The sequence below is a fragment of the Aulonocara sp. 'chitande type north' Nkhata Bay genome, linkage group LG2 (assembly GCF_057382095.1).
Source record: "Aulonocara sp. 'chitande type north' Nkhata Bay isolate Kocher_YH1m ecotype deep benthic linkage group LG2, A_spYH_male_GT1.1, whole genome shotgun sequence".
NCBI classification, from domain to species: Eukaryota; Metazoa; Chordata; class Actinopteri; order Cichliformes; family Cichlidae; genus Aulonocara; species Aulonocara sp. 'chitande type north' Nkhata Bay.
The window spans coordinates 28,709,004-28,728,392 of record NC_141345.1 but is presented as its reverse complement, the minus strand read 5'-3'; the positions used below and the strand labels follow the sequence as shown (position 1 = coordinate 28,728,392).

At 39.3% G+C, this 19,389-nt stretch overlaps 1 protein-coding gene across 2 annotated transcripts in view; it reads left to right on the top strand.

Moving 5' to 3' along the window:
- Positions 1-19,389, top strand: part of pcdh11 (protocadherin 11) — a 138,133-nt gene that overhangs the window by 10,500 nt on the left and 108,244 nt on the right. The window contains exons 3-4 of one of the 2 annotated variants that reach the window (XM_086258007.1): positions 3,065-5,572; positions 10,987-11,217. In XM_086258007.1, the coding sequence (XP_086114133.1) occupies positions 3,065-5,572; positions 10,987-11,070 (2,592 nt within the window). In that variant the 3' untranslated portion in view covers positions 11,071-11,217. Of the gene's footprint in view, positions 1-3,064; positions 5,573-10,986; positions 11,218-19,389 lie in introns of those variants that run through there. The other variant, XM_086258001.1, reaches the window with a different exon arrangement.

Here is a 19,389-nt window from a genome sequence, read left to right as displayed (position 1 = left end):
AGCAAGAAAAATGTGATTAATTCATTGCATGGCGCCTATAGGCATTGAATATTTGGGTGGAGAACTTACTCTCAAGCATTTCTACTTTTCATTAGCATCCTATTTTGACACATTTTCTTCTTCTAGGGGTTGACGAAAAGAGGCAAACACTTCCTAGGTTCCTTTGTCTTAATTATATGCATGAGATCATGGCCAGGGGCAAAAGGGGATGAGGGATAGAGAGAAAGAATGAGGAAGAGAGAGAGAGAGATAGAGAGAGAGAGAGAGAGAGAGAGAGAGAGAGAGAGAGAGAGAGAGAGAGAGAGAGTTTCTATCAGCATTATAAAGAGGTGCTATAGCTTGTGATGAATACCTCTGCCTATTTAGTCCCATCCATGGGCATCACCGTGACTAGAGTCTTCCTGATATATTCACAGCCCAATCTGAGTCTCCTCTGAGTTTTAATAAGGTCATCAAATTGAGTGAAAGATGCATCTACTGATAATCTGAGGCACTGTCGGCAAAATGGGGTTCAGATTCATCCTTCCCTCATCATCTGCCACCTCTGCTTCTGTCAGTGTCCCTCAATCATTTTCATTTAAATTAGCCAACTCTGATTAGATTTTGTACTTCACAAACCTCACATATACGGTGCTCTAATCCCCCCCTTGGCTTCCAGAGAACCTGTGGCCCTGTAATGTGGGATGAAAGGCAAGTCATCAAAGTTCAAGAAGACATGTACCTGTACGGAATATGTGAGGTGGCAGAGCAAGGCATGGTCTAATGTGCACACTTGACCGTTTAGAGAGCTTTGTCCTTCTCACTCAGCCTTAAGGTTTCCAGTGAGTGATTCATGCTAGTATTTGGCCTTTTCTTAGCCTGCCCTAGATCTTATCACAATCCACCAGACTAATTCTGCATTCAGGAGGATGCACAGCCTGAGAGATAGCTCTCCCCAAGTTATTGAAATGCGGTGAGTGCTGCCTTGTCAGTTGTAAAATTGTGTGGAAAAAAGACAAAAGCATAGAGGAAACGCTGGCTTATAAATCATTGTGCAGCATTCCCTTTGACACATGCTAACTCGACATCCTACTATTAACATCGGGCTTTGCGAAAATATCAGCGTGCAGCTATACTGTGCCGAATCTGCAAACTATTCAAACGACTGAGGATTGAGGAGATCTGTATAGCTCGAGTAGTGCTTAACAATACAGCCCCTAGAATGTTGTCTTGGACTTTTCAGTTAGAAATACTTCTGCTGGGTACATAAAGATTCAGCAGAGTTTATCCATAAGGCAATTTTTTTTCTACAGTTCCACGCAGAGTTTTATATGCAATGTCTGCTTATCCCTATATGACTTTTGCTTGCCAGAAGGATGACAAAATAAGGTCTGAAAGATCATTGCTGCAGTGTTGGCTGTTTTAAGTAGTTCTGTCAATCACTGACATGTTGACAACATTCCCTCTGCAAGCAATTTTTCAGAGTACACAATAATTTACATGCTGCAGCTGCACGTTTTCTTGTGTCGGCTACAAAGCTATGTTGGCACAAGGACAGTTCTAGATGTTGAAACCTACTGAGGACTCTTGTGCTCACAATTTGGTTGAAGTGTTTCTCCCTTGAATAAGCAGAATGTATATATCTTAATCTCATTTGATAGCTGTGCCTAGACAGAGTAATCTCTTCCAACATTATGTGCAGCATGAAGCTTATCTCTTTAAAGAGGATGCTTTTTCTTGTTTTACCATGAAACTGCTTCTGACTGAAAGAGCTTCAAAGGGCTTCTTTGTTTCATAATGTGCATGCAGCTCATTCATGGGCTTGATCGTCTTCTTATTTCCTCCCCCTACTCTCTCTCTCTCTCACTCTCTGTTTTTTTCCCTCTCTCCCTCATACTCGTATGCTATGGTATGGATCCATACCATGTATTTGTCAGGACTACGAAAATAGTGAACATTAATGCTAGTTTTTTAGGGGGGTGGAAGGCAATTACTCTTAGCATTGAGTGCCAGATCCTCGGGTTTATCATGTGGATTATTCTTGTATTTGTTTTTATCACCCTCCAGCTTTACTTTTGCCTAGATTTAGCTCCTCCTGACTGAAAAGCATTTCTAATATGCAGACTTTTTAACTGTCTTTCTTTTTATGTATAGAGACTTCTTGAGGCGTGTGCAAGTGCTTTATTGGTGTGTCTCCATTCTTGGCTGTCTCTCACTCCTATGTCAAAGTTTAAATGTTTATAAAGACAGCTGTTTTATTTTAACTTGAGACTGTACAGAAAGGTTGAGTGAAGTCTGATTTTATTGATAGTAGCAGAAACTGGATGATGAGGATAAAAAGGTAAACAAATCTCTTAAAGTAGTAGTTAGTCGAAACAGATCATTTACTAAAAAATGGTCATTTGAAAAGGATTTATTACCAAGTATTTCATATATTTTTTGGGATGTGTTTAGAAAGTGTCAAAACAAAAAGCCTGAAAAAAAGCTGATGATTAGCATGTTTGCACATTTGCAGGGACCCAACTGAGATGAGCAGAGCAGAGCAAAGAGCCAGCTGCCTTTGTTGAAGAATTTCCCAGGCTGTTTAACTTGACATTCATCAGGATGCATAAGAAGGGCTACAAAGGAACCTGAATAACCTAAGGAGAAACCTCAACAAGATGTTTGTTGTTATAAGATAATTGAAAAATCTGCAATTTAAGAACAAAAATGCCCAAGGATGCCTTGGAATTGTTATCACATATTTCTTTGTTATTACCCAAGTCAAAATGTGATGTTCTTAGTTATGGTACTAATATATCAGTCGAGTCTGGTTTTATTGAAGTGGCTTAGCAATTTTTGCACCAAATGAAACTCACACTGTCTTGTGCCAGACAGTATAAAGGGGAAAGCCCCTAAAAAACAAACAAAGAAACAAAAACTTAAGGATAAAATCCTGTAAGAAATGTCATTTGAAGTTAAAAACAATGAGTGGACATGTAAAATGCTATTTAACACTAACAAGCTGGTTTCATTTTGTTTCCATTATTCAAATAGGTATATAAAATCAACACCTACAATTAAATATATTGTCCTGTCTTTGCAGAGTGTCAGTGAGTTTGGCTTAGACATCATTGAGACGCCCGAAGGTGACAAGTGGCCGCAGCTTATTGTTCAGCAGAACCTGGATCGTGAACAGAAGGATACCTTTGTCATGAAGATAAAGGTGGAGGATGGTGGCAACCCTCCCAAATCCAGCACAGCCATTCTCCAAGTCACCATTTCTGACGTCAATGACAATCGCCCCATTTTCAAGGACAGTGAGCTGGAAGTCACAGTACCAGAAAACGCACCAGTGGGAACATCGGTCGCTCAGCTTCATGCCACGGATGCAGACTTGGGTTCCAATGCGCAGATCCACTTTGCCTTCAGCAACCAGATCTCTTCCTCGACCAAACGTCACTTTGCCATCAACAGCTCTACTGGACTTATCACTGTGAAGCAGCCACTGGACAGGGAGGTAACTCCTGTTCATAAACTCATTGTCCTGGCCAGTGATGGCAGCTCCACCCCTTCCAGAGCCACAGTGACTGTTAATGTAACAGACATTAATGACAATGTTCCCTCTATAGACACTCGCTACATTATCAACCTGGTTAATGGAACTGTTCTGCTGTCTGAGAATGCACCTCTGAACACCAAAATAGCCCTAATTACTGTTACTGACAAGGATGCAGATCTTTATGGCAAAGTAGCTTGCTACACTGACCATGATGTTCCTTTTCGATTGAAGCCTGTCTTTAATGATCAGTTTTTACTCGAGACAGCTGCTCCTCTAGATTATGAGACGACTCGAGAATATGCAATTAAGATAGTGGCCTCGGATAGGGGGACACCTCCTTTGAACACTTCAGCTATGGTCTTAATTAAAATCAAGGATGAGAACGACAATGCGCCCATCTTTCCCCAGCCAGAAATCCAGCTTTCCATACCGGAGAACAATGACCCCTCTACACAGTTAATAAAAATAAGCGCCACTGACGCAGACAGTGGACATAATGCAGAGATTATTTATACTCTCAGCCCTGATGCGCCTGATGGGTTTAACATTGGCAGACGGTCAGGAATTCTCTCTGTTGGCAAACGACTGGACAGAGAGAAGCAGGAGAGGTACTCATTCACTGTCATAGCGAGGGACAATGGCTCTACATCCCTGCAGAGCAATGTCACTGTCAAGCTAATTGTCCAGGACCTTAATGACAACAGCCCAACTTTCACACACCCTGAGTACAACTTCTATGTGCCTGAAAACCTGCCTCTCTATGGAACTGTTGGTTTAATCACAGTAACGGATGCAGATGCAGGAGATAATGCTGTTGTAACTTTGTCCATTTTGAATGGGAAAGACAATTTTATCATTGACCCCCAAACTGGCGTGATCAAACCCAATATTACCTTTGATAGGGAACAGCAAAGCTCCTACACCTTTATGGTAAAGGCAGTTGATGGAGGACAACCTCCAAGCTCCTCCTATGCCAAGGTCACTATCAATGTAGTCGATGTGAATGACAATCGCCCCGTGTTCGTCATTCCGTCCTCCAATTACTCATATGACCTAGTGCGAACCACCACCACCCCTGGTGCTGTGGTCACCAGAGTGTTTGCCATTGACAATGACACTGGTATGAATGCTGAACTGCAATACAGTCTTATTAGCAGCATCATCATTACATCTAGGGTCTCCCCTCGAGGTCTCTTTGCCATCGACAAAACAACGGGTAACATAACACTGCAGGAGAAAATAGTTGCAGCTGATCAGGGGCTGCACAGGCTGGTAGTCAAAGTCAAAGATTTAGGCCAGCCGGAGTCATTACATGCTATTGCACTCGTTCACTTGTTTGTAAATGACTCTGTGTCAAATGCTACCTTTATACAAGAGCAACTGCGAAAAAGTATGGAGACACCATTGGATCGCAACATAGGGGACAGTGAGGTAGCCCCTCAAGCTAACGGATATGTGATTGTCGTCATAGCTATCATAGCAGGGACCATGACTGTCATCTTGGTGATATTTGTGACCGCTTTAGTGCGCTGCCGACAGACACCCAGACATAAAGTAGTGCAGAAGGGCAAGCAAAGTGGAGAGTGGGTGTCACCTAACCAAGAAAACCGTCAGATCAAGAAAAAGAAGAAGAGAAAGAAGCGATCTCCTAAGAGCCTCCTCCTGAACTTTGTGACCATAGATGAATCCAAGCCTGACGACCCCACGCACGAGCATGTTAATGGCACACTGGATCTCCCTGTGGAGCTAGAGGAGCAAACCATGGGGAAGTACAACTGGGCAACCACGCCGACCACCTTCAAACCTGACAGCCCCGATTTAGCCAAGCATTACAAATCTGCATCCCCTCAGCCTACGTTTCAAATCAAACCCGAAACACCAGTGGCCCCAAAGAAACACCACGTGATCCAGGAGCTCCCCTTGGACAACACATTTGTGGTGGGATGTGACTCACTCTCCAAATGCTCATCGACTAGCTCCGACCCATACAGTGTCTCAGAGTGCAGCTGTCAGGGGGGATTCAAGACTGCGGGGCAAAGCACCAACCGACAGGTAATTCATGACTTCCTTTTTAAACCCACCCACACTAGTCCCCACTCACGCTCCCCTTGCTGTCCTCTGGTAGGTGATGTTAAAGGGGGTGGGTGGGAGCATGAAGGAAGGGGATTTACCTACACAGACCATGACCATGTCTTCATGAATGTCATTTACACCTAAAAATGGGAAGAAATGAAACAAACAAAAATGAAAGAAAACGTAATTTGTTGCAATTAATGCAGCAAACCTTCCACTGTACTGTTGTTAATCCACCCTGTTTTCATTTTGACCATTTAAATGCAACCATAACTGTATAATCATTTACCATAAAACATGCTCAGCTTTCAAAATCCAATCTTTGAGCAATGGAAGCAGAACAACTACAGTGGCTAGCTGTTTTAAAATGGACAGGGAGTAGTTGCTGGCGGTGCAAACTGGGATATGCAGCAACTCTGAATTTGAGTTATTAGGATGAATGAAGCTGTGACTATTTGGCTAACATTGTCAAAGGCACAAGTGTGAAAGTAAAAGTGCAAAAAAAGAAAAAAAATGTGCTAAAACAACTTGATAAAGAAATCCCATATTTTTGTGGCTTCAGTCGTGAAAATATTAAGTCCTAGCTTAACTGTGCCAGTGCTTCTTTGTGGGAGTGAAACTCATTTGAATGCCAAGGTATAGCAAAGGGCTTATGATTCCCTAAGAGATATTTGCCAAATGTGAAGTGCCCCAATAAATAAAAACTGGCAAAGGGAAATAAATGTAAATCAGAAGTAAGGAGAGGTGGCCTTGCTCTGTGCTGACAGCCAGAGCAGAGCGCTGTGGGGAAGACTGAGTACTGTTTGGGGCGGGGGAGAGAGAGAGAGAGAGAGAGGGGGGTCACAAGGATCAAGGTGACGCAGAGCCTTGAGACCAGTATACTTAAACACCAAGGGAGCAGTAAAATAAAAAAGCCAGCCAGGCCAGTGTTGCATTTAGCCCATAAATGTCCTACTTTAATGACCCCAATTATTGTTATAAATGGCATATGTTGATTCAAATACTTTACATTTTTTAAATGGTCTCACGTTAGAGAGGATCACAACAAAGGTTTGCCACACTGATGTGTTGCAGTTTGTGTTCGACAGGGTGATGTTGTTGTATTTCTAATACGTGACAAAGTAATATCATGTTGATATTTGACCTGCTATCACTCTGACGATGGAATTAATGAAGGTTGATTGGTCTGTGCGTGGGGTCGTAATTTATTCATACCGATCTGTGTGTGTTGCCATAGTTTTCCCTTAGTGTCAAACATCCAGTTGATTTTTTCTAGCTTTTCCAATCATTTCCTTGTCTTTCGTTTTGCTTCTTTTAAGATTTTTGATGATTCCCATTGTTGCTTGGTTGCACTAGCTTTCGTTTTTGTTACTGTTTTGATCATGACTTTCACAACTGTCATTCATGCAATTCTGGGTCAATTTCATGATATTGCATCAATAATTGATTTTGTTTGATGAGGTGCTTGCTTTTCTTTGTGTCTAGCATCATATTGCACACAGTTTCTCGATCTTTGGTTCACTTCTTTCTTTTTGCTCTCACTATGCTTCTATTTGAGATCTAGCAAGCTTTAAAATTCATCATAGCGTAGTTGTGGCAAATGACTGTTGATCCTGTGAAGTATTGTACTTAGGCTAATTTATGAAGACACCCACACAGACTTGATAGTCATTCCCTTCATCCACCTTTTATTTGAACCCCTAGTTAAAAGCTATGCTCTGCCATGGTACATTATACATAAGCCTGCTACATGCCCCTGGTACCAAAGATTTCATCCATAATGTGTTTATATGACACACTGACGAGTTGTCAGAATGATTTTCCCCTCTTACAAGTAGTGGCTGCCCTGAAATATGCAGAAATATTCAGCCTGTGTTCAACCATCCTAAATTATTATCCGTTATGAATTTTATGCATCAAGGATTGAAATTGATTTCCACTCATGTTACTGATCAGAGTGAAGAATTGTTATTTTTATTTTTTTTTGCAAATAATTTCAAATCAATGAATATTTAATTAGTAAACTTTCTGCCAAATCTCTTCGGCTATGGTTCTATCTGATTATTTCTAAGGTATATTTATCCACACTTCTAATAGAACATGGGTTTAATATTCTCATATTCTGGTATTATATCCAACTAATATTTCAATATTAGCAAAAAAAAATTGTTCTCATTGGTTTTCCTCAGCAATCCATCTTTAGTGATGTTAAGCTGGCAATATATCTATTTTTTTCTCTCTGTCCCCTTGAGCAATTGGCAAGTGATTCCTCCCACTTTACACATTAGATTTCCCACAAGTTTAAAGTGTGCTTATTTAAAGCCTATGTCATAGAAAAAAATAGCATGAAGCTTTGCCTGATGAGAATCATTGGCTGCAAAGGTTAATTAAATGCACTAAAGGGTTAATCACTCGTAATACAGTATGATTAAAATCACTCTAATTGGTTTGAGAAAGAGGCTGATAAGAAAGAAGAAAAAGGCAGCTGTCCTTTAAGATTATCAGGAGTACCATAAACTAGCCTTGAGTGAGTCCTGTCCTCAGGATCCAAAGCGATATGACAATAGATGCCCAGCAGCCCTGTTTGCTAAAGGACTATTAAAATTGAATCTGTTTGATTTTATCTTTACGCTTCTTCAAAGAGACTACATTTTCAAAGTTTTAAATAGCACTTATAAACAACACTTCAAAATGTGTATGATTCTTGATCTGATGTGGTATAAACATAATGTTTGAGAACTTGTAGAGATCATTTGTAGTGTGGTTCTTAAAAGAAAAACTACATTTGGTCTGTAAGTGGCAGCTATTCACTCTCTGTTCAGCTTAACTTAATAAAAAAAACTCCAAACGCGAAGATCATAGGTAGTTTTCCCTGTTCTTCACCAAAGTGACGCAGTTCTTTTGTGCATTAAAGTAATATCTAATTGTCACAGAAGAAGGTGAAAATGAAACAGACAAAAAGCCGAGCCATTGAATAACAATAGAGAGGGAATGCGGGAGGAGATAATTATGGTTGAAGGTCAACAAAACGTTTCCAGGGACTTTACAGATGTAGCTGATAAAGACTAAAGCTTGTAAAAATACTTCAGAGACTACAGATTTGTGCCACCATATGGCTTCATTATACAGTAAGAGCTATAAATGCAAATCTCCTCTTTTCCCTCCCTTCTCTTCCTATTTTTTATGCATCTCATCATTTTCTTTTAACCCCTACCCCCTCGATATTAGAGGTCAATCTGCCTCCAGTGATGAGGAGCACTTGTGAGCGTATGTGATTTAGAGGAATCAGATCAAATGACTACCACCCTGCTTAAGTGATCTCAGACATCATGATGAATAGGTTGGCTAATATTTTCTTATGTTTGGCCCATAATTCTACGCCCACAGTGCAGGAATTGAGATTAACAATTTGTTAGTGTCTTCTGGTACCACTTCACAGAGTACTGTGCAAAAGTATTGAGCTCTCCTTGATTTCTTGATTTTTTCATTCCAAGAAGCCAGACATTGTTCTCAATTTTAAAGTTGTCCTAAGGAATAGTTCTCCAGGCTTCCGGAAGGTCTTTCAAAGTTTTTCTTTGGACATTGGCTGCTTTTTTTCTCTCTTTTTCAGTCAAATCCCACTACCTGACCAGTTTTAGAGGAATGTTTTATTATTATAGCATAAAAAACACATAACTCAAGGGATAAGCCAGTGATGCCTCTACAATATAGGCCCTTTTTTGCTTAAATGTGACACAAAAACATGGTGCCAGTGGTCTCCATGGACAAATATTGAGGTATGTCAAATTACACAAAAACTGGATTGAAACTCAGTGGCGACAGGTCTGATGGATTAATTAATCCAAATGTAACTTTTTTGTTTCAAATCATTGTCAGTATGTATGTAAAGCATGGTGGAGGCTTTGTCATGGTTTTGGGATCCATTTTAACCAGTGGTTCTGGGAACCTTGTCAAAATTGATTACTAACATAAAAAAGTGTCATCAAATTTTGATCCACCATGCAATACCTTCTGGAAAGCATCTAAATAGCAATGGCTTCATTTTCCAGCATGACAATGATCCCAAACACACTTCAATAATGTAAAAATAAACCTGGGTGGAAAAGCACAGAGTGGAACACTCGGTCATGGATTGGCCTCTGCAGAGTCTGGACCTGTGTGGGATCATCATGACAAAGAACTGAACAAAAGGCAGCCGACATCCAAAGAAGAGCTTTGAATGTCCTTCAAGAAGCCCGGAGAACTATTCATGGAGACGATTTAAAGAAATTACAAGAATACTTAAGAGAGTTCAGGCTGTCTTAGAGATTAAAGTTGGTCATACCAAATATTGACTTTGAAGCTGGTCAGAATTGTATAAGCATTGTTTTTGCCTTACGTGCATACTGTATTCCCATGTATCTTTGCACATTTTTTAATAAATTTCCAAAAATATAGCAAAATATCAAGAAATTGGATGACCACAGTACTGGACATTGAATAAATAAAGATATTTTATAGATGTATTGGATAACAAAGGCAATATTAAACCTTATTTGTGCAGAAATCTTTTATTTATGCGGGGGAAGGAATGGGCCAGTAACACTTGCCACCTATAGTTTGATGTTTGATTGCAGGATGTTTGTGCTTAATGGTAGTGGGTGCACAGCCGGGCATTAAAGCTATGATTTCACAAGGTGATCAGTTTCAAATCCTTGCAACTGATTATGGTTTTGTTTGTAGTAGGGTTTTTTGGTCATTTTTTGCATTTTATTATTATTATTTGTTTATTTCTGTTGAGTCATTGTTGAGTCATTGCATCTGTGATCACTGTGCTTTGTTAATGTGAGCACTATCAAGACAGATTCTTCCCAATCGCAGATATGTTGGTACCTTTGTGAGGAACAGCAAAATGTAATATTCTGTACATATCAGAGGACCCACTGGCAAGGGTCCGAAATAAAGACTGGGCCTAAATTGATCCAAATATTTTTTTTTTCTTTTTTGAGGGGAAATGAAGAGTGCTGCACTAGTGTGGTGGGAGAGAAAAAAAGACAAATTGGGAGTGGTAATTGGATGAGATTGCATGCTCTGATAAGTACAGGAAAATGCACAAATGTGTGATACCTGTAGCATTCTTCTTTTTTTTTTTTTTTTTTTTTTTTTTCTTTTTTTTTGTAGCATTCTTCAAGGAAACCTGACAAGATAATGACTTGATTGCCAGCCGTACCTTGAAGAATGCTTTATTTTTATTTTTTTTATTTTTTTAAATATCATCCACACTCTTTTTGGAGTTTTCTTTAATCAGTGTTCAACGTATCCTCACACTGATAAGGCTACAGCATAGGCTGCTCAGAGCTCAATGATATTGTAACTACAATCTCCCTATATCTGTCTGTCTCTCTATATTTCAGGAGATGGCACTGAAACCACCACACTATGGCACACTCTGTGGCACAGGTACAGCTCGCTCCCACAGGATTAAAATCAATCTCTAGCTCCCAAAAGAGAGAAAAGAAAGAAAAAAGAGAGAGGGAGAGGGCAGAGGGAGGAAAGGAGGAAGGCAAGAACTGAAGAGGTGAAAACAAGTACTTTACTGCCTCTACCGCCTCAAACCACACCTCTTCACACAATTGAGCGAAAAGATGAATTTAGAGGGGGTGGGGGGGGAAGGGGAGTCTCAGAAAAGAACAGACAATGCTTCATGTTGCTGCCTGAAACTTGACAAAGCCCTTCATGTGAATCTGTTGGAAGTTGGAAATGCTTTACTGAGTCCTCTGCTATTATTTACCTTTTGTGGGGATGATATTGTATGCCCCATACCCTCCTCAAAAAATGTCCCACTCCAGCACCCACTCTGTAAAATAGGTGTCAAATACAGTCAGTAGATCTGTAAAGTATGTTTATATGTATGTATGTATATCTATCACAGAGTTGATGGTGTTTATATTTATTGATTGCCTTTTATTTGCTTTGTTTTCAAAACTGCCTGGTGGCCATTTTTATTTTCCTACTTTCTATTTTTTGTATCATTTGATGTTGCTCTATCTGGGCTTGCTCATGGAACTAATGACTTTTAATATATTTATGCTGCAAAGCCTATGATCTGTAGGCTTCCATTAGTATTGAGCCCGCTCACAGTGTATCATGTCTGTCACCCTTTGCCTCGTTTATTTCCACTTTTGCAACTGATTACATTGTTGGTGACAAGTGTGGCTGATGTTGCAGATGCATGCATGGCCCTACAATACCAACAGATTCGCAGTGCTTTTTAGCTGTGCTACCGTTCGCCATGCTGTTATTACACTGGTAGAAATGGTAGGACAAGTTTAATACTTTGAGCTAAGCCACAATCACAAGGGACTAACTGCTGGGGTTATAATCAAAAGCTGTTTATGTAGGGCAGATTTGAAGAGCACTAAGCCTAACCTTTTGTGTGTCGCTTACTATTTCGAAGTCAGAACTGATTTAACTGTTGGGACCCATATTAAAATGACTCCAGATGGTAGGGGAAAAAAATCATAATTATAATCCTCTGGCAGTCATTAATATTTCTTGGGTTCAAGCAAAAAGTGCTTCACTTTGTACACTTATTTACACTGAAAAAAAGAGAAACGTATTTTCTGATGAGAACAACACTGAACACCAAAATAAATAGGTACTCCAGGATTGAGTTTAAAAACAAGCAATAAGTTAAGATTTGATTTTAAAAAAATCCACTATGATGCACTTAATACTTATTATTCAGAGCAACGCTTTTTTCTACTTTTTCTCCACTCATAGGACCACCATGACACATTATGTCTTATTGAATCATTTCTACCATGCACACCAGTAACTGGCTCGATGGGTTTGCAGCGTTATTGTTCAATAATCCTGTTAATTGGTAAGCTAAACGTCTTTAATAGGTAAGGCCTAAAAGGCAACTTCAGTACAGAAATATAAACATAGAATTAGAGTAATTAAAATGGACAAAGTCTGTGTAGTCAGTTAGAAATGTGCGGCTTGACTTGGGTAGGTGCTGTTTTCCCTCCTATATATAGTTAAATGAAATGACTGCACAGACAAGATGCCTTTTTTTCATTTTGTTCCAGTCTTTGATCTGTCATGGTTGTACAGGCTGTGTCCATTTTAAAGCTTTTAATTTTATGTGTGTCACCTCTTTGTAAGGCAGGTTGTTATTATTTAAGGAGGTATATTCATGTAATTATGGTATCAAATGTATTCACTACTGCGTAGGAGCCACAGTATGAAATATACATAGCATCCTAGCACTGTGTAATAATTAGATTTGCCTGATCTTTGGGGAAAAGACAAAAAAAAAAAAACATGCAGGGGAAAGCTTTTGTCCTTGTAAGGGAGACAGAAACCTCACTTTTATTCAATGTGAAGTACAATATGCACCTTACATGATCTTTGTAATTGACTTTGATTTGCCAGTGTGGAGAAAACTGTAAATGTTTTGTTTATGTATGTGTGCGCTTCTGAAATTTATTAAAGTCTTTTGCATTGTATTGCATATTTCGATGACTCTTCTTATTCATTGTTTTAAGCATCCAATATTAGTTTACATCACACAGTTTTCTGCACACGATGCCGTGTCTGCCTGATGAGAACAGTGAGACTATAATGAGGCCAGCACATGTTGTAGAATAATTTGTTGTTTTTCTCATATACACTTAGTTGGTAACATTAAGTATTGGTAAAACAGGCTGTGGCCTGTAAAAAATATATGTAGCTGTGTTGGTTGAGGCAGCATTAACAGGTCAATTTCAGCCACAGAAAAACACCCATACATTTCTTCTACATTTTGCAACAGTATAGCATTTAAATAGGCAAAAGAAACAAAAAACAATGATTTACATCGCTAATTAGGAACAGATTACAGATAAATAAGTTATGGAAATCTCGAGAAGAACGCATCCTTTGAAGTGCAGAGACAGAAAACAGCCAAACAGGAGCTTTTTTTGGACCGACACTTTTTTTTAAAAATGTATCTTCCTTCCATGAGAGCTGATAATGATCATTTGATAAAGATAACTCAGCTATTATGATGTACAGTAGGGCACGAAAACAGGGGTTTACACATCTGAGAGAGACTGATGCTAGAAAGTACAATAACCACTGCTCAAACATTGTGTTATGTGCTGTTTATGCGGATTTGATCCAAAAATACAGACTTGAAAGACATAAAACAAAGTCTGAGTCGAGACAACAGAAAATGTTTAATTGCTTATCAGAGTTACTTCATAGTTTGAAACCAAGCGAGCTAATCAGTTCCCGTGGGGAAAGTGTCCTTGGTGATTTGAGAAAGTGGTGCACACTCAAGAAAAGCGTTCTCCAATGGAGAGTGCATAAATGTCAACTTTCTATTAATAGATAAATGTAAACCTGATAAATGCATCGTCTTGGCGTAAAAACAGAGAGCGTAGATAGATAATAAGGTAGATGTATCTCTTTGAGGAACACAAATTCAGCTTGATTTTTTTCTTTCATATATAATTAGGCAATACATGTTTTCAGATGAACCATAAATAAATTTAACAGCCAACCATTAATGAGTATTGACATTTGTTCATGAGTGGTATGTGTTAGATGGAGTTTTCTCCAGCGTCTTGGTGCAAAGTCCAAATTAAGAAGGAAGAAAGAAACAAGAAAAGGAAATTTATTCAGTGGATGCTGGGTTCTAGCTCTGTCTGTGAATCACTGTTTTTCTTTGTTTGTTTTTTTGTTTTTTGGTTGTTAGAAAAGGCACACAAAATCCAGTGCTTTTATCTTTTTACATGGCTATTAAAGCTTGCCCCATAGCTACATTACAGCGTGTCACTGAGCAAAGCATTAGCAGAGTTTCTTTGTTGACATATTGATTCATGATTTATGAGACGGCAGTGTTCAATTTCATTTACCAGGCCAGGAAGCAAGTTATATGTACTAAGTTTGATTACTTATTGTATAATGCAATGATACGTTTGCAGCTGGAGCATCATATATATGGACCAACATGCTGGGCTTTACACAGACACACATACGGCCAGTGGTTATGTTCGTGGAGAGGCTTGCTAAATGCCCTTCATTAAATTATATGGGTATGTTTCTTTTTCCACTTTGTTTGCTTAATCATTTAGACAGTGGCTTCTTATTTTCCTGTAATGTCAGCTATTCACTTCGTTATTTAAGATTGCATCCTAATAACTAGTTGGGAATACTTCACAATACTCAGAAAGTATGTGTGAAGTTTGTTATACCAGACAAAGATTGCATAGCTGGCCCAGTGACTTTCCTCAACCTTGAGAATGCATGCAATCAGTGCAATCAGTACATCAGCCCTGTTATCAGTTCTTTGCCTCTAATAAATGTAACATAAAACTAAAGCATGTCTGTTATTTATGTGGTTAAGATTGCAAAGGAGTAACTGAGTAGGCAAAAACCATTACACATTGATTTTACAAGTCACTCACGTTCTCTTCTGGGATCATTGATATCCGCTGTAGACGGTATAAAATTACAATTCAAGATTACAGATTTTTAAACCAAATGATTGCCGTAGTTGCTTTGTAAGTTCACTTTTTAAATGGTGAATTGGTGAATTCTGAGGATGGTATTGCATATATTTGATGTCTTTTTATGTTATAGAGAATAACACAGGTTAAAGTGAAGGCATTTAATAGTTTGGTTGTCTTTGGGGAGGTGTAGGTCAATTTAACAAGCAGCAAGCATGCTCAGGGTATGATGTGAAGTTGTCCTGAAGCAAAACTGACTGTGTAAGCAGAGGCTATTTATGCATGTGCTGTGCAGTGGTGCAGGAAACAAGAAGATGCTGTGTTTTTTTTTTTTTTCTGTTGCACTCCACTCAAGGCAACACTCCACACAATTGCTGCCAAATCTCTGCCAAACTGAATAATTCAATCATCCCCCATAGCTGCAGTGGTCTATCTACCTTTGTGTGTGCAACAATCAAATCAGTGTGGAAGCCTGCCGTGTGGTTCTTTCTGAGACACTGAGTAGCTCTACAGCCCGGAGATTGTTTTCATTGAAAACAATTGTGTTGATTAAACGAGGTGTGACTGTGGAGCAGGCATCTGAAGAACATCGATTGCTTGTACAATTGTTTGTTCCTTGTTAAAAGTGTGATCTAAAACAGTGGACGCCGTTAGTGTGCAAGGAGCATATGGTTGGCTGGTGTGCCCTTAAGACAGTTAGTGTGCTTCTGTATTTCCAAAAATATCCCAGGTAAAGAAATCCATTGTGATCGCTTGTGTGGGCTTAATAATGCCTTTTGATTAATGACCACAAAAAATTCTTAAATCACAGTTTCGGGTGGGTTAACATGGCTTTATCAGGACCTGATTTATATTATTCTTTTTATTGCATTTTATCTTTTGTGAATGTACATTACTTCATACAGATAAATGATCTTTACAACATTTTTCAGCAGATAGCAGCCTTCCCATTTCCCTTATCCCACAATTCTTTGAGGTACTCGTGTGGATTCAAGCTTTGCTTAGCTCTAATTCCCCTGTAAAAAAAAAAAAGAGTACTGTAAAGATTAGGCAAAATGTAAAATTGTTATTCTGTTTTATATGTTTGGCATAGCTGGACTGGCCATCTGGCATATTTATTTATTTTTATAACAGTATAAAAAATGAAAGGTGATGGATTGGCCAGATGCTGGCAGATGTGTAAAAATAACTTAGTTGTTTGGTGGTGGCTATGGCGGAGCTGCCACAAGAGGCCAGGTGGATGAGGGAAAGGAGAAGCAGCAGGAGGAGAGACCCGAGGTGGCCGCTGGTCCGAGTATCAGGTGAACTGAACTTCAGGTAAGAAGTTATGACCTGCAGTCTATCTGGGTCGGATTTAAACCAAGTTTAGGTGGAGTTTATTTTCGTTGTGCTGACTTTTTACAGTCAGTTACAATAACTCGTACTGCGTGGTAGCTAGCATGACGGAGTTTCTACAGCTGGGTGGGTGCTATGATGTTACTGATAGTGAACTTTATTTTATTCATAAGGTTAGTTAGTAGAGTTGCCAACCGTCCCCTAAAAAGAGAAAATATTACGCGTTTCAAATTGAGGTGAAAAGGAACACAGTTTGTCCCGTACTTCAGCTACAATGGAAAAAGACACAAAACTGGAGTTTTTCTCTGTCTTTACGCTGCAGCTGCCTCTTCTCTCATTCAATCATGAAATTGATCAATGATCAGCTGATCGGCTTTTCTCTCTTGTTTGTTTATCGCCCACTTTGCGCCAGAAAGAGGAAACCAGCAGATGTCGCGCTAAACAACAGCAGCACGTTTAAGCTTGATCAGCTGTTGTTAGAATTTATTTAATATTAATTTCTAGTATCAGCTGATGTTTGCTGGAGCCACAGCTGTAAAAGCTGCTGGTCATTATGTCGGTTTGGTTATCTGGTGAGAGGGAAACATGAAGATGAAACCAGGAGATGTCCTTACTAAATCATCAGAGCTGAACAGGTGATGGAGAAACAGGTTTACCTTTTAGATGACATGAATAAGTTGAAGGGAAGTTATGAACTGTTTCTGAGAGACAAATAACACCAGGATCCTTTCTGTGTAGCTGACAGCTGGTAACTGTGCAGGGGCGGGTCTAGCAAAGCTTTGCCAGGGTGCAGGTGGGGCATTAGTAGGGAGAGGGGGGCACAAAGAAATACTTTTCTTTCTTATTCTCATTTAAAATATCTCGCTTTTATTAAATAATTATCTGAATCTTACAACCAAAGTTTTTATCTGATGTACAACTTATAGAAATCATACATAGACCAACAAGACAGTTTAAATCACTGTCACAACAGCCTTCGTTTTCATTCAAAGGCTTTATGATTTTTCCTATAATACCTGGTGGGCCGGTCTCTAGTCAACATGCCCGGGCCGATTTTTTGTCCTAGTCCAGCCCTGATGTTTGGGTTTTTTTCTTTATCAGTTTTCGCTACCTGTTGTGGACATCTGTAAAAAAAAAAAACCACTCACATAAAGGCTGTTTGAGTTTAAATTAGTTCCTCATTACCAGCCACAGCAGTGTGCTGATACAGAGTAAAATCAAAAGTGCTGGAGTCATTTCATCTCATTTGGTGTAATTTAACTACAAGAAAGGTTTTCCTCAAAACGATTTGGAGTCAAATGTCATATTCTGCAAGTAGCTTCACACAGTACTGTTTTTAGAAGATGTAAAATATGATTCGCAGCAGTGAGCAGATTTTTTCCTGCATCTTCTGTCACAGAGGATTTTATCTGTGGACAATGGTTTAAATAAATTGGGTTCTAATTTGCCACTGATATTATCTGGTGAATGGTCATTAGTGTTATTGTTCTTTAACTACTTTTAGTGTTCATTGTAGTTTACTGTTGCTGTTGTGTTTTGTTTTCTTTCCTGTTAATGCAATAATGTCAGGGCATGCAGTCTGGGAAGTGTGTAGCTGTGATGGAGCGGGTGTGATCATTGGTGCTGGTGTCTTCCCATTGTGAGAGAATTAATAGTTTTACTTTTTTTAAAGCATACAGTAGAATACCTGCATGCCAATCTATTGTGCTATTTCATTGCCACTTCTCACTATGGATCACTGTTTAATACTATGTGATGCTGTCAAAATTGTGCGAAGCAGATATTCTTTTCTGAAATGTAGCTGGGTTGCTTGACTGATGGCATGTAATGACTGGTGATATGCAAATCAGGGTTCAGCTGTCTGGATCTGAACACTACTCTTTTTGAAAGAGACTAACAATACTTCGTGTGACAAAAACAACCACTCCTAGGAATAATGTCTTCGCTCAAGAGAATTAGTCAGTGTTAAGGATGTTGTCATGGCAAGATGCATGAATTTTTGCAAGCTGAAGGTGGCCAGACTAGAAGGCGGCAACTTAAAGACAATGTCCAAGGAAGGCTATGTCTGTGCTCCCCTTAATCCTGGTAATCCTCCTGCAGGATTCTTGATTTGCTTTTGTAAAAGAGATTGGGAGATGATAAGATGCTCGTCCGCCTCCTTAGAATAGCTGATAATCTGGTTTGAACAGAGGAATGAGGGGGTATTTAGCTTGCCTTAACATTTGCCCAAGCAGATGGCGCTGACGGGGGAAGGCACAACCTTAACCTTCATCCCCCTCCCTCTCTGCTTGGTCTACTTTGAGGGGGAAAAAAAGAACAGTGGGATGATAATCAATGTTGTTTATTTTGCTGCTTGACTCTTTAAGTACTTTCAGCCAGATTATAGGCTTTTGCAGGGGATAATCAGGAGACCGCAGACAATTGCTTTTTTCCCATCCTGACAGTATCCCCCCACGAATGCGTAAAGAAGGCGATTTAAAGTAGATGCCAACTCTTAATTCCTGATTAGTCCCATTGCAAACCCTGTTAAAATTAACTGGACACTGCGCTAATCACTACATTTTGAACACTTGCTGTTCTGGTGCAGTGGACATACCGTATCCAGTGAGTAAGACGACTTCCCACAAGTGATAAATCCATTAACACTCCCTTTTGAGGCTTTTTCCTCAGTGTGGTTACACACAAACACACTATGAACCCCCAGAAAGTTCTTGAGGGTAATTGTAACACTTCAGGACTGAACCACTAGTGGGCTGACGTATTATAAAAAGAGACAGAGACAAGCCAAGGTCCCATCAAAGTTTTAAGGTAATTTAAAAAAAGCCAGTAAACAGCCAATATTAAAAATAATACATGTTAAGACTCTCTTCTCCCTGAAAATTGTAAGTATACAATTTAACTGTTAAAAAAAGGAGCAACAGTAACTTTTTTTGGTTTTTGGACTGCAATATCTTCAGTAGCATTTATGTAAGCTGTAAGCAT